Consider the following 15,291-nt stretch of genomic DNA (forward strand, 5'->3'; position numbering starts at 1 on the left):
ATGTAATTATTGTATTGCATTATTTTACAAACCCTTTAAAATTACAATCCATTCAAGTGTATGACACTGAAACACAGGCTAACAACAGTGCTTATTCATTCTTATTCTATCGGTAATAAAATCCTACTGATAGCTATCTGTCTCCTTCATTCCTATCTCAAGACCATGGGAACAGACTGACCTAAAAGTGCATTTTTCCCATTCTCGTCAGGCAAAAAGCGGCGGTCCACGGCACACACAAGGATGTGCTCAGGGGCGCCGGGGGACTTGGCGCCGACCAGCTCGAAGCCTGCTGGGACTTCGAGGGACTCTGTTGCTAGGGAGACCACTCGGAGGTCCTTGCCGGCCTGACAGAATCCTGAGGGGGAAGGATTTTTTCAGTCAGAGGATGTGATAGATGACAGATGTGATATTTGAGGAAAGAAAGAAGGACTTAGATTTTATTTATATATTGAGTGATTAAAACAAAAACACCAAACTCATATCTACTATAATTCTCATCATCTTTAACAACAAGATTGATGTAGGAAGTTTTTGTACTTCAATATCAATATGAACAGTCAGTCGAAATAAAGGCTTTTTGAGGTATGAGACTTACCGTCCAGTGTGCAGCAGCCGTCGGGTGCAGGGGCTTGTAGGTAGGGAAGTGGAGGGCTGCTGCTGTCTGAGTCATCATCATCCTCCAGCTCCTCCAGATCGTTGGAAGAGTGGCCATTCATAAGCTCGTGGCCTGGCGGCTCCCCACCATGGAGGTCAGCTTTTGTTTTTATGTCTGATGGACATTTCAAATCAAATTATTTTCACTAGAGCTGGATTAGAATTTTAGGTAACACTGTTTTTCACAGGTCCACAAATTCTTAATTTAATTTAATTTTTTTATGTAGTTTAGTGGAACAAACTATGTAATCTGACACTAACTGCAGGGAATTATAGTGAATGGTTATCTCTATTTTAGTCTGTGTAAAAAAATTACTGTCCAAAGGTAAGAATCCAATTGCACATAAATAAAACATAAATTAATATTTATCTGGGTTTCAAAAGAGCTGTTCTTTCTCTCACTTAATTTTCCTACAGCCTTTAACTACAGGAAAGACAATATTTAAAGATTTAGTGAACCTGAAAATTCGGGTATTTGTGTAAAGACTAGGGAAATCTTTCCTACAATCCTAATTCAGTTTAAAACCACATCCTGTTTTGCTGTTTCCTGTGAGGTTCCTACCTTCCATGTTACCAGGATAAGGCTCTGGCTCAAGGTAGAGCTGTGTGAAGATGGGCTGTGGATCTCCACTGCTAGAGCGCAGTGATGCCTCTATAGAGTTATGGAGAGCCTCTTCAAATTGAGCAGACTTCAGCTGCCCGGCGTATGAATTCCCCATTATCTGTGGAAGCAACGAGAAATGAGCTGGATGCTGAACAAAGATGCATAGCCATCATAAGGTTTATTTCATCAATTCATTGATTAGTTTCTTACGTAAAACTAGCAAAACAGCCGACCAGCAACAGGTGTCTCACACAAATGCATTCATGTTTTCAAATAAACACAGCTGCATCATTCTGAGGGTTAGGTCGGTGTAGGTCAATTGGCTTTTTAGTTAAAATTAGACATTAATCAGTGTATGATAAAAAATTGTTCGATTACTGTTAAACAATCAGTTTAGTAAGGCTTGTCTATTAGAAGTCCTTCAGCCATATATGCTGAGAGCATTATGCTTTATGCATCAAGCTGTAGATGCCTCCAGCCTTTAGTTCAGTATCAGGTTTAACTAATTGTCGTAGCTCCAGCGCAGCACTAGATTAATGTGTTTTGCATTAGCAGGCTGAGCCGTACATTTAAACCTGAGTTAATTGTGTTTTATGCCTTTTAAGAGAGTGGCAGGCACAGCGAGGACAGATTTTACAATGATAATGGCTTTGATAGATCACAAAATGCAATGCATTAGCCCAAGCTTACCAATGACACTAATTGTGGTCTGTAATAAACAGCAAAGTTCTATTATATAGTAAGTGTGCATCAGCTATGTCGACAACGATGTATTCAATGTATAATTGTATGTATCTTAAGTGTGCAGACCTGGAAGAATTGGTCATTAATCACTCTATTTATCAATGTAAAATTTTCAAGAAAAATGCTAAAACTTGAGATTCTCAAACATTTCTTTAAATGGAACACCTTAAGGTTCTGGACTGCTGATCGGACAAAACAAACAATAAATTAAATTAATTGAAGATGTCACATTGTGCTCTGGGTAATTGTGGTTGTGAATATTCTTTTTGACCAAACTACTGACCAATCTTTTTAACAGGTTAACAAAGAAAATATTTGTTGGTCTCTATTGCTGCCCTGTACATGTTTAAATGTGTCTGGTTTACCAGAAGTGCTTGCAAATAATAACAGAAGCTACTGTTATAATAGCACACATGCAGTCAGCATGTTTGTATGCTTGCACACACACACACACAGTTTCTCTATGTCAGCCCAAACATAATGGCCAGGGCCAATGGCTTTTTCCTCTGTTTTTTTTGGCTCTTTCGCCTTCTGTCTTTGGTGTCACTCTGCCTGCGCTGCCCCCTTGCCCCCTCCACCCCAGTGTCCACTCTAAGACATCTGCCGGAGTCGGCTTTGTGGACCTGAGGTTGGCTGCCTCTCTGGTGGCAGGTGGCAGCTGGACAGAGGGCTAAGCTCAAAGAAGAGAGAACAAGAAAGAGACAGAAGGGGGACATAAAAGAGAGAAAGAAAGAAAGTCCAAATGTGGTGAAAAGGCAGCACTGACCAGTGGCTGTGCTACACCACTGTGTCCAATCATAACACAATGGAGCTTCCTACTCAAACTCCCATTTTTCCGTTTGTCATAACATTTCACTAGATCTGCTTTTAATGCGAAGCCAGTAATGAAGGGTGTCCAATCTGTGTGGGAAGGAAAGTTGTAAAACAAAATAAAGGGAGTTTTGGCTGCTTTCCTGATGCTAGGGGTTTGGCCTAACATGCCTTCCATGTTTGTCCTTGGACTACATTTGACTGGTGCAGACCAGTGTTGTGGTTCATCAACACTACAGCAGCCAAGTGGGGGCCCAGATTGAAGACTTCAGCTATTTGGCATAAGCTCAAACTTCATGTCTAACAAAAATCCTGCACAGCTGTTGAAGCACTTACAGGGTTGTGTGTTGCATGAAGCAGGCAAAGGCAAAGAATTACAAATTAGTAGCCACAGCACTTTTGCAAAATGAAAACATAAGTCACCATAAGGCGTGACCATTTTTTTAATGAATAATCAATCATGTTAGATTTGTAGATTAGTTAATGACAACCACTTTTTACTATATTTAAATGTATTGTTTAGTAGGACCAATAGTCGAAAATATTCTATCCTATATGACAAAGACCAGCAGCAAAGCTTTACATTTTTGAAGCTAGAACCAGTGAATATTTGGCATTTTTGCTCAGAAAATGGCTGCAATTCTTGTCAATATAGCTGTCCATTGACTAATCAATCTACAGACTTCTCATTTCATCTCTACAATTCATGAACATATTTTAAAATCTGAGTCTATTAGTAATGTGAAAGTAATCAAGAAAACATTTCATGCACTTTGCAGCAATCAGATCATTGATTTCTAGGTTAGTTGCACTGTTTGTCTGTACCATACAGCGAATATGTCGGTGAATCAATATCTACTATATATACAGTGCCTTTTGGCCACACAGACACCCTGGACCTTTTTTTATTTTGTCAGTAATGGGCAGGGAGGGAATCAAGTTGGAGCTGCTTTTCTCCATCAAGGTCTCATTTTGCCCACGCCTGGACAGGTTCCAGACCCTGTGTTTACCTAACAACATTCCAGGGGAGGAATCTGACCAACCCAGACAAAAGACAAGATTAAAAGTGCCTGTCCATGCTGTCAGAGAGATAAGAAGCTTAACAGAATAAAGCTACAGTATTTCTTGCTTAACTGATGGAGGAAGGTGGCTGCACAGAGAAGCAAAGACAGAGGGGGTTAAAAAAAAAAGACAGAAGAAAAGAAAATGAGCGCCTGAGGGTGTTTTTAAGAAGCCGCTGCCTGTTCAATTGTAAAGTCAAAAGAGGCTCCGGAAGTCTCTATGGCCGGCTGACCCTCAAGCCTCAGTGGACATTTGTCATTAACCTTGTGCAGGCCGGAGGTGAACACAGAATGACCTTTTATCACCTGTGCAACTTCACAGTCAAAGCATTACTGTGGCAGAGGTTGCTTAACAATTGTTAGGGAGTGACTCTGGTAGTTGCTGAGGTCACTTGTGGTGGCAGGGCGGTATTTCAGGTGAGTCAGGCCCCATCAACACTACTGCGTTTTCGTTTTAAAACGGAGACCTTTTGCTATGTTTGCCTTGTTTCCCGTCCAGATTAAAGTGGCGAAAACGAAGAACGGAGAGGTTTGAAAATGCTGCAAACCCCGTTTTTCATTTTGAAACTCCGGAGAGTGTTTTAGTGAAGACGGGCAAAAACAGAGGACTTTAGAAACGATGACGCAGACGGTTACGTTTGGCTCTCTGATTGAGTCTCATAAGTCATGCAAAGCAGAAACACGATGCTGCTGACAGAGTTTTTGATTTGGTATTTTTATTAAAATATTTTGTACCGCGCAAATAACACTTAGGCTATAGCCTACACTTGTAGGCTACTACTGTGTATGCCACCGCAATTACTTTGTGACGACTTCCAGTCTGTTTTCCACCGCCACAGTCGCTTTTAACTCCTGTGTTACATTCAGTAACCGTCCCAGCTTTCGCCAAATCTTCTATAACTATGGAAGAGAGAGACCGTCTGCTTCATGTTTACACCGGCACGCGTATTCCCAGTGTACGTGAACGGCCACTAGATGTGCGTTTTCAGTTGTTTTAATGACGGAGATCAACTCTAAAATGCAGCTAATACGCAGGTGTGAACGGAGATCATATTTGTTTCAAAAGTAGTGTGGATGGGGCCTCTGTGGCTGCAGTCTGCTTGATGGATGGTCAGACATAATGAGTGGACTCTACGGGGGAGATGCAGTTTAATGTTCAGAGGCTAATGGCTGGTTAGTGGTGACTCTAAAACTGCCTCTCAGCCAGTCAGATGGTCAGTCAAGGCCATTCCTCAGCTCCTGGGTGGCATCAACAGATTGCATGAATGTGACCCCAGGTCAAAATAAGCTAGTCTAATCTTCAGTCAGTGGGTTTGAGAGGACAGAGAAACTATGAGGACACAGAAGCTAAATATCTTACAGATATCACCTGAGCAGTGCATTAAAAACAAGGTTACTTACGTTGTTGGATTGTTCCCAGGCGTGAAGGGACTTGTTCACCTCTGCTACATGCTGGATCACTAGCACTAAGTGGAAAGTTTCAGCAAAGACATTTCACTCAGTGCTTTGAAGACCTGGGGTAGAGCAAGGAGATCTCATATTAGCTAGTGTCACTGTCAACGATACAATGAAACACAAATGAAACATTTATCCATTCTGAAAAATATGCTGTAGTTTTCTCTAAGTAGCCAGTATAATACATTCTATGATTATGTTAATCTAAGCTCATTCAAAACACAACAAAACGCAACAAACAAGGTCCATGGAACCAATTTGAGCAATTTTTATGACTTATTTTTCCTAAAACTTATTAGCCGAATTCTATGTGCCCCCACCGCATGAATGCACTGAATTGTCTTGACGGCCCTCTCAAAACATGATTGATGAACAGATTAAGGCGGATTGCTGCAGAATATCTCAAGAAAATTGAAATTTATTCTGAAATATCATCATCAAAAGTTTGACAAACAGCTGAAATAATCATGTTTAATTTTTCACTTGTATCAAGAAAATAAGATTGTAGGATTCCAAGATAAAAAAGCAATGTTGATGTCTGCTACAGATAGACAGGTCACCACAGTCCAGAGAACATGCCCATTCATGAAATGAATGGGCAAAGAGTGGGCATTTCACTCTTGCCACCCAAACCTTAAGAAGTGTCTTTTGAAGTGTCTCAAAACATGACATTGTGTACTCACTATTCCAAGGCTAAGAAGAGTGTTATGTGAGACAGAGGGCCTGGGGCTATTTTCACAAAACACAATTGGGTGTTTTAGTTTGTAGCTACACTCACTACACACAGTCACTCTACTCTGAATGGATTTGCCAGTTACTTTGACCCTTTGACAAAGTATTGTTTAGCCACTCAGTGTCTGATATAGCATAAGCAAAGTTCCCTTCAAAACACACTGACAATCTACCCTATCAACACTTCTGACTATGTGGTGCTATTCTGTAAGCTGGTCTGGGGTCCAAGTCCTTCAAATAGCAAGTGTACACAAGCTGGTTCAACTTGCATTTACTAACCACAATGGAACTTATTTTGTAAATGATTAACCAGCTTGATACAGCTATTCAAAGTAAAGAGTTACAAATGTCAATATGTCATACGCCTTTACCTTCTGGACAACTGAATTGCTTACTGAAATGTTTGTTTAAGATAGAGTTTCAGAATTCAATGTAGCATTGATCCTGTGATATGTACTATTCTGGCTAAAGTATCATAACACAAGTTCATGCTTTACCCTCCACTGGGTGTTCTCACAAAGGATATGAATATCAACCAAAGTCTTACTCATTACCCAGGCAGCAGAGTATTGAAATATGTTGATGCTTCATGAAGCGACACAGAAGGAGATGCAGATGGCTGCTAAGATGAAGCCACCAACTAAAACTAGATACCAAAACAACCCCAGCCCGAGGTGCTTAACAAGCTCCTGTTTTACCAGTAATGACATTTGAGGGAATGTTTACACTGACACACTGGTTCAGTTTCTTACCGGGCTGGATTCTGTGGAGTCAGATCAGTCCCAATATTAATGACGGATTAACAAATGTATTTGTACATAAATGACTCTCTCCACAAACATATTTGTCAATGCATTTAAAATGCATTTAAAATATGTATTGTTGTATATAAATGTAAAACAAATCCACAAATAAAAAAATCTGAATATATAAAAAAAAATTATATACAAACTGCTGAACCTACATTTACAAACTGCTTGTGATGTACGACATGTCACTTATGTCACACATTTCCCACACACCACTTTGAAATGCAAGTGCAACTACATGTGCATGCATACATACACATACATACAGAAATACACACACACACACACACACGTACACACACATACACTCAACAGTAAGTCATACATTCATATGACTCCCACTAATTTATATACTACAAAATGTAGAAAGATATTTTGAATTGCAGAAAATAGACTGCGCTACTGGGATTGTGATAATATCACAGTTAAACAATATCTCATTTGATTAGATTTAAAATGTTCCATTAACTTTGTTTTTAACAAATGCAACCATAAAATTGCATAAACCATTAATCTCCATCTGTGCTGGTGTTATTGCTTAGATTTTACATTAAAGACTGTAAAAATTGTGTTTTCTCTGTATATCATCCCTTTGTTGCAAAAAATACTTGGAATGGAAAGAAAAAAATACTTAGGAGTGTTGTAGGTAAGAATACATTTTGATCGCTCCTACTGTTAAATAAATATCCTAAAATAAATCTCATAACAGGCATTTATCCTGAACATTTTTTACATCATTTAACTCTTACTTACTTTTAACCCTGCCTTTTCTTTCTCTCCAGTCCTTCTTTTGTTTATCCCTCAACCGCATGATTACATTACAGTGTTTACAATAGAGGGAGAGAGGCAAGATTAAACATACTCCCCATCTTAACTTGGTTTGATCAAATTCTGACTCAGCAAATCCTTCAAGTCACAGCCAACATATTTCTACATAAATGTGAAGAAATACTTCTACTGTTTTTACATTTTATATAAATTTCTGAGAAAGAGATAGGTGATGTTGATACTATCCATCCGGTAAGCTTTGCACAGATTACTGTTTAAAATATACTAATTAAACAACTACAGGCAACTAAAAAAGTGTTAATCCAGCATTTAAAGATTAGAGAATTAAAACTACCAATTGACTAAATTAGTTTTTTTTTTTTCATCTCAGTTGTGAAAAATAGCTGTAGATAAAATGTTGATGAAAATCTGATAAATATCTAAACTGTTTGTACCTCATTGTTATGCTTTAACATTTTGAGATCCATACCAATAGCTGAAATGTGGGAAAGAGCTCAGCACACTCTTAGCATGAGAAAAGCTGTGGTGAAAAGACACTGCCCATCAGAGAGAAAGGGGGGTGGGGTAAGAAATGAGGAGGGAAAAAAAGACAAACATCTCTCTATGTTCTCTAAATTAGGTGCTAAAAGCCCATCTCATTAATGCTACATCAGGGCCACATGTGACACACAGCAAGTGGTTTAGAAAGCTTCTCCTGTACCTTCCATGACTACACGGCCGGATGAACCCTTCAAATCCAAATCAAATGCAGTAAATCCCAAATGTGAAGGCAGTTTTCAGTTATAGTCCATTTTAGATATAAAATCCTCGCTGAAAGAATTTGTCGATATCCAGGCAGCATATGGAGTTTCACTCTTCCCTTGTGTGTCTCAGGCCACCTTTGTCATGATACTCTATAGACAGAAATGGGAATCCCACTCTTTCCCTCAGTACAGCAGAAACCCTCCCTCTTTCTCTCTCTCTCTCACGCCCTCTCTCTCACTCACATGCAAACAAACACATACACACAAACCCCTCCCCCTAGTCCCCTATGCCCTGCTCTGTCCTGTGCCATTTGCCAAGGAGGGAAGGAATCCACTGGGGGCTCATTCATCTTGGCCCTGCTGACCTCCTGTGGTGACAGATGCTCTTGGAGGCCTGCAGAGCTGTAGGGGGAAACAAAGAAGAGGGCCCAAATTTCCCTGCAGCCACACAGCCACAGCACCCTGCCACGTGTGACCCCCAGCACGCCAAGACATCCGCTGTGGGTACTGTGTCGGGTGGAAGTGTTCATTTTCTGGAAAGATGAGGGGCGTGGATTGATCTTCAGAGTGAAATCTAACTTCCACTCTCAAGCTCAGCTCAGTCTCTTGCTGCCACACTCAACTTTTTTTTATTGGGGGGCCAATTCAGAGACAGGAGAATCCATCCTCAGCAAAATGGGGACAAGAATGTCAGGTCAGCTTGAGCATTTTGTCTCCATAGCCTTGCCCAGGATTGACCCCACACTGGGCTTTTACTCCCGTAATAAATACCAGGGGCTCATCTGGTCAAAATAAATAAACAGAAAAGCACCACAAATCAACAGATGTCAGATGTCATTATAACCTAGTGATCAGTGTCAGTACCTATCATACGTATAATGATATTACTAAATGGAGAGGTTACTCATTTCCAGGAAATCACCAAGGGGCTCGAGCGTGATCACACTGTATTTAAGTGAAGTTAGGTATGTGTCACATCATTGCTAAAACATGCACATGTAAGAAATCGGAGCAAAATGGCAAACTTACTTCAAAATATAAGACTAATTAAATCACTCCTCCCTTTAGTCCAGTTTCCTCATAGTGTGCGCAATATGCTAACATTATTTTATGGATTTACAATCCAGTATCAACAATTACATTTTAATTCTTCAGTCTTTTTCCATCCAGGGTGCGTTGATTAACACACTCAACTATCTCCTGACTTCAAATGGTAAACACAACCTGTTGTCAGATTGCCAAGTCTAAATGCACTTCCAGGACATTGTTTAGACTGCCATACAGTTTTATATGAATCAATTACTGTGGCCTTACACTTTTTTACAATTTATCGGCACCCCAAGGCTTCTGTGCCTGTTTTCCTGCCGACTAATTAATGTCAAGTAAAGTCTGCAAGAATTTGTCAGGTAAACAGAAGGTCTGAGTAAACTCACATCTACTTGGTGGCAGGGAAGATGCACTCACTGTTTACCATGACACACAGTATTTTGGTCTCTCTTTAATACCAATATTTCCCCACAGATTAATTAATTAGATTCATTAATAGTTAAAATTGCTTTCATTGAGATGAAAGAACAAAGACTGCTAATGTATATATTGGAGATTTACCTTAAAACACAAAATAATAACAGCAATGTTTGCAATAAACTCTTGCATCAGATGTTAAGTTTCTATTTTCATAAATTCTCCCATTATCTCCCCTTACTGGCCCAGGTGTCTTGCTTCACTGAGCCATGTCACTGATCTTCCAGTTCATTACCGCAGACACAGTCAACAGTTGTTTTAATCAAGTTGTGTGCAGCTCTTCTCACCTCCTCTCCAATGGTTATATTAGGGCACATTCAGTGTGAGGGCTGCTGTAAACATCCACACGAGCCAATCGGGGCCTCTATTAGACCTTACGGGGCTTTCATGCACTCATTTTTCTCAATCACCCACCTTTGCCTAAACATTGGGCTTGAGTTTGACTGTGAAATTTGTCCAGCTATTGCTGATTTAGACCACACATCATGTGTAACAAAAGTGAAATTGCTACGATGATCCATCTGACACCAGCATAGCCAGCAAGTTCAACTGGGGGAAAAGAGCTGTCAGCGTGATTTATCTCTAAGCCCCTGACTTTGACATGGCCTGCCTTAAATAGCCCATTTGGAATGGAGATAATGAGTAAACCCAGCATTTTCTTTGGCCTCAAAAGACACTGCGCAAAAAAACAAAAGAGTGTGGATTGAAAGCTTGCCCGCCCCCAAGCCCATCCTTCACCGCTGCACTGAGCTCCTGCTAAAGTCCCCGACAAAGGGGAAGTATAATTGCCACAGCCACCTGAGGAAAGACGAGTCACATTATCAGCTCTGGTGGGTTCTGTGAGATCTTGGGCTTCGGCTTAAATGTGGAGGGGGCAGGGGAGAGGGGTTCTTCCAATTCCCAGAGGAGCTCCACAGCTTTGCTTATCTTACTCAGCACTTGCCAAACACATGATGGTTGTTTGGAGTAGGTAACATACCTAACCTAGCACATTAGGATGGCTTTTATTGAGTACATGGCAGGTTGAGGCTCTCATACTGTAGGGAAAATAAAATGTCCTCTGCAGATGATTCAACCGACAAATCAAGAGAAGAGGGATAAGTATCAGGTGGGCAGGAAGTACAGCAACCAAGGTGCTAATTAGCACGTCTGACTCTTATAACAAGAAAACAATCCCGCAGCTCAACTGTCAAAAAACAAAACAAGAAAATGAAACTGCCACCCTGTGAAAATTCCCGCAAGAGAATTCCCTTTCCTACCTGCTTCACGTGGGCTACCTGACGCCAAGTGTGTGCGAAGTCGCACCATTATTTACTATCTGGGTGGCAGTCCACAGCTCTAATTTCCTTATAAAAGCCCCACAATCTTCTTCGAAACCCCCTCCCCCGGCTCCTTGGGACTACCTGCTGGGCCCTGAAGTGCAAATCGCTGCTAGTGAGGATAGCAGATGAGCTAAGGTCATTCATTGCTTTCCAGTGGGCCACACAAACAAAGGCAAACATTCCAGCTGAATGCCATTGCTGAAGTCGGCAGCAACAGAGAGAAAGAGAGATAGAAGGAGACAGAGCAGGGCTCAGTGGAGATAATAGCCAGAGGGTGTGAGTGTGTGTGTGTGTGTGTGTGTGTGTGTGTGTGTTCTAGGGGATTATCTGTGGAACTATAAAGTGGGGTGAAACAGGGTTTAAGGCCTGGTGTGACCAGAGGGAACGGGGGCAGGGACCAGGGTCTGAGGATGGGTGGACAAAAGGAGCATTTGGGCAGATGAAGAAGTCATCATCATTAAGCCACTGGAAGTTTACTGTCCAGTTATAAAACTCATTTCAAAATTAGGGCCTAGGGGTCCGTGTGAAAGGACATAGAGGCTGGGAAGGCCTGCAAGGGGCTGGAGGGTGCTGAAGTGACTCGCTGAGGAACTGTAGTGCTAATTCATTAGGAGACAAGCAGGCTTTGTGTTAACACTAGGTTGATTGGAGTGGTGACCTTGCCACACACTCTGGCCCAGTGGATGAGTTTAAGGGCAAGGCATTTAACCTTAAACTAAATCTCAGCCATGGACAAAGGCCAGCATCAGTTAATGGCAGAGGCCCATGAAACACACACCTGATGCAGTGCAAATGGAACAAAGCCTTATTAAAAGTAGCCAATTCATGGACAACAATGTAGACTATACTTGTTTAAAGAAAAATGATATTATATATTATAACTTATATTAAAATATATGACTTTTTACTGAATATATAGCAATCATCTAATTGTGTGTATTTATTCATGGAGTTTCAATGATAAAAAACATAAATATATACTTTTTTAATGTCTAACCAACTGTTCAAAACCCAGTTCAGTTTACTAACATATATGATGACATAAAAAAGCAGAAAATATTCATCTTTGAAAAGCCAGAACCAGATAATATTTGGCATTTTCGCTTACTGGAATGATTAATCAGTTAGCAAATTAGTCAACCGACTAATCAATCAATCAACTAGTTGTTTCAGCTCCACTCAAAATAACATCCTCCCAAAAGTTTTTGATATGGCTGACCAAAACAACGCAATCGGACAATGGCTAGTTACACAGTTTTGTGTTTTCACTGTGATTCTTAATCTACATGTTCTCCCTATTTTACTCTTTGCAAAGGTAAACATATATTATTAAATGCCAAATCTAAACTGGGCAAACCCCATCATTTCTCCTTCTATCTATGTTACAGAATGTAAGAAATTGTAAAAAGGTCATATTTGACCGTGTCTTGCCAGAAATGTTCTTTGATAATGTGATCGGGAGGCAGAGAGATCGGTTCTCATGGCTGTTATCCCTGATAGAAGAAGTGAATGAAAGTGAAGGACGAGTGACAATTTACAATGCTGTTCGTGACTGTGTAATAAAATGGAAGGCCTGTCAGTGAACCCAATCTGCATTTTACAACGCTGCCGGGTTGAACGCCAGTTCACCTAGTCAGAACAAGAGGGAGAGACATAGGACCCTAATGCATTTATGGACTTATTCAGGCAAGCCATATTGAATAAGACAACAATGAGTTCTATTTCATACTGTAAAGCTGTCACTAGCAGTGGTCAAACGCTGGTCAATGGTAAAGGGCAAGTGGAGGGAAGAAAAAAAACTTGATAAAAATGAGCAGTTGCAAGATTTTAATAGATCAAAGTACCTTCTCTAAAGATTTACATTTTTATTTTAAGACTGGAAAAATCATCCCTTTGTATGAGGTAAAATTAAGTTTACATAATTTAACTTATTCCAGTTCCTTGATTCTAGCCTGTATTTTATAATATTCTGAGATAGAAACTGATTTTCCACCATCACCACAGCTTTTTCCTAACATCTGGTCCACTCCTAATGGCTCATCTCAGAGCAGATCTTTGATGATGGTTGGCCAGGCCTTGTCCTGGCCATAAACTGTTGTTTAGACAGCCCTATTTGTTATGGGGCGTAAAAGGAGAGCCATGGATCACGTTGAGAGGGCCAACACTATCAAAACATTGGCTCTTATCAGATGACAGAGCTACCAAAGGGGTCAGGTTCCGTTTTCATGAGCTGCACTTCGCCCTGCCTCTACATCAAACTAAGGTGCTAAGGATGCGTTAATAATGGGGGATTTTGGAGATTTCCCCATGTCTGCTATCCTTTCAAATACATTAGAAGGGCATGGTATTGTTTGACATTTTTCAAGATCGGTGTCAATAGGAGTTGACCGGTTTTGGTACCAATAGAAAAACATCTCAATTTGAGACCCCTTATTAGCTTTCTCTGAGCTTTCAATCGCATTTGCCTTCATCAGCAATTGGAACTGACTCAGGCATCCTCACGTGACATACAGTAAGTGTGGAATGCTGTTCACATAATAACAAGCAACATGTTTTTTGGAAACTGTAATTTCTGAATATTTTCCTGATATTTTACAAGAAATTTGTAATTTAGTAACTAACTACAGGGAAAATGGAATTTCCTTGAAAGAAAACCTCATTGATCATTGATTATTGAGAACTTTGTTCTCTATATTTGTTAAATTGTATGCTTGCCTGTAAACAAAACAGTTAGATTTCCTTAATGAAGAAAGAAAATTATTCTCTAAATGAGGAAATATCTTGTAAATTCAGTGCCTGTCCCATCGGGCTTTAGAAAACTAACATGGAAACTGTTCACTTTTTTAGACTTTGACTTTAATTGAGGGGGGAAAAAGCAGATTAATTAATTATGAATATAGCCATTAGTTGCAGCCCTGTCCTGCTCTACTCACTAGAAATGTTGAATAATCTGCTAAGAATAAAGACATTTGTGTCAAAAGATCTTCACTAAACATTTTGGATACTTTAACCCCCCCCCCCCATCTCACCCCCCTCCAAATAACAGAATCTACATAAAAGGCACAGATTCAAAAGACAGGCAATCCACTCAAAGTTCAGTCAAAGCATTTCCCTGAAAAGTTCCCACAACTGACACACTAACTCAATTTAGCCATGCAGGAGTACTGAGTACTCATAGAGAGACATAAGAATGAGGTCTGTTGTGTTTATCAGGCATCCAGAGAGAGACCCACCTCTCACAATAGGACCTCTCCTTTCTTTTCCTCCCTAAAAAAAGTCTTAGCCACCTTGAATCCATTTGATTGACACCGTGACAAAGAGGTTTCTTAATGTCCCGGCGAAGGAGCCTCCTCCTTTTTCCCCTTAAAACTTCCTCACTGGGCGATCAGCTGTATCCATCATGTCTCTCTTCCTGACCCCAGGCAGCACTGCTGTATCAGCAGCACCCCGCCCCCATCACCCTCCTCACTCTCCAGCCACATTTCCTCCGTTACCCCTCACCCTCCCGATTAATAAACACCAGGTTGCCATCGGTGACAGGGCCCACGCTTCAGTCCCATCAGTCCTTCTTACTGCAGATAGCACGGCATCAGCGGGACTCTTTTTTGTCTTAATGGGACAATGGAAGCAGAGCAGTCCTTTGTTGAGGGTTTGACCCCCAACACAAACCTTGCTGATGAGAAAAACTGACAGTAAACCTATTCAGGCTACCCTGCACTGATTCCTCTGAGAAATGGGATACCTCGGCCAATGTGGTGTGCAGAAATAACAGTTAATACGGCATTCAGGTGCAAAGTGAATAATTTGTTCCTTCTTTCTTTCCAGCCATGTTTCTTTAAAACATCCAGGGTGCTGATGTAAATGGTGGGCCGTTTGAAAGTTAAGTTCAAAATGTTCCTGATTATCAGTTTGGGGTTATTTTGATTTAATAGTATCATTTTCATACCTAAACACAGAGCACGTTCATCCAAACCAAGTTATTTTTGTAAGCCTGATCATCAGAGGTTGCATTCTCGGCTGCGAGTAATACATGGGCTTCAG

The 15,291-nt window shown here is 40.5% G+C and overlaps 1 protein-coding gene across 5 annotated transcripts in view; it reads right to left on the reverse strand.

The window, feature by feature from the left end:
* Positions 1–15,291, reverse strand: part of greb1l (GREB1 like retinoic acid receptor coactivator) — a 43,637-nt gene that overhangs the window by 20,591 nt on the left and 7,755 nt on the right. For 3 of the 5 annotated variants that reach the window (XM_038717781.1, XM_038717780.1, XM_038717778.1), the window contains exons 1-5: positions 8,362–8,569; positions 5,278–5,390; positions 1,220–1,379; positions 599–772; positions 182–358 (exon numbers count right to left, since the gene is read on the reverse strand). In XM_038717781.1, the coding sequence (XP_038573709.1) occupies positions 182–358; positions 599–772; positions 1,220–1,376 (508 nt within the window). In that variant the 5' untranslated portion in view covers positions 1,377–1,379; positions 5,278–5,390; positions 8,362–8,569. Of the gene's footprint in view, positions 1–181; positions 359–598; positions 773–1,219; positions 1,380–5,277; positions 5,391–8,361; positions 8,570–15,291 lie in introns of those variants that run through there. The other 2 variants (XM_038717777.1, XM_038717776.1) reach the window with 2 other exon arrangements.

This window comes from Micropterus salmoides, unplaced genomic scaffold, assembly GCF_014851395.1.
Source record: "Micropterus salmoides isolate LMB-PRFRI ecotype aquatic unplaced genomic scaffold, ASM1485139v1 Ms_hic_scaffold_14, whole genome shotgun sequence".
NCBI lineage: Eukaryota > Metazoa > Chordata > Actinopteri > Centrarchiformes > Centrarchidae > Micropterus > Micropterus salmoides.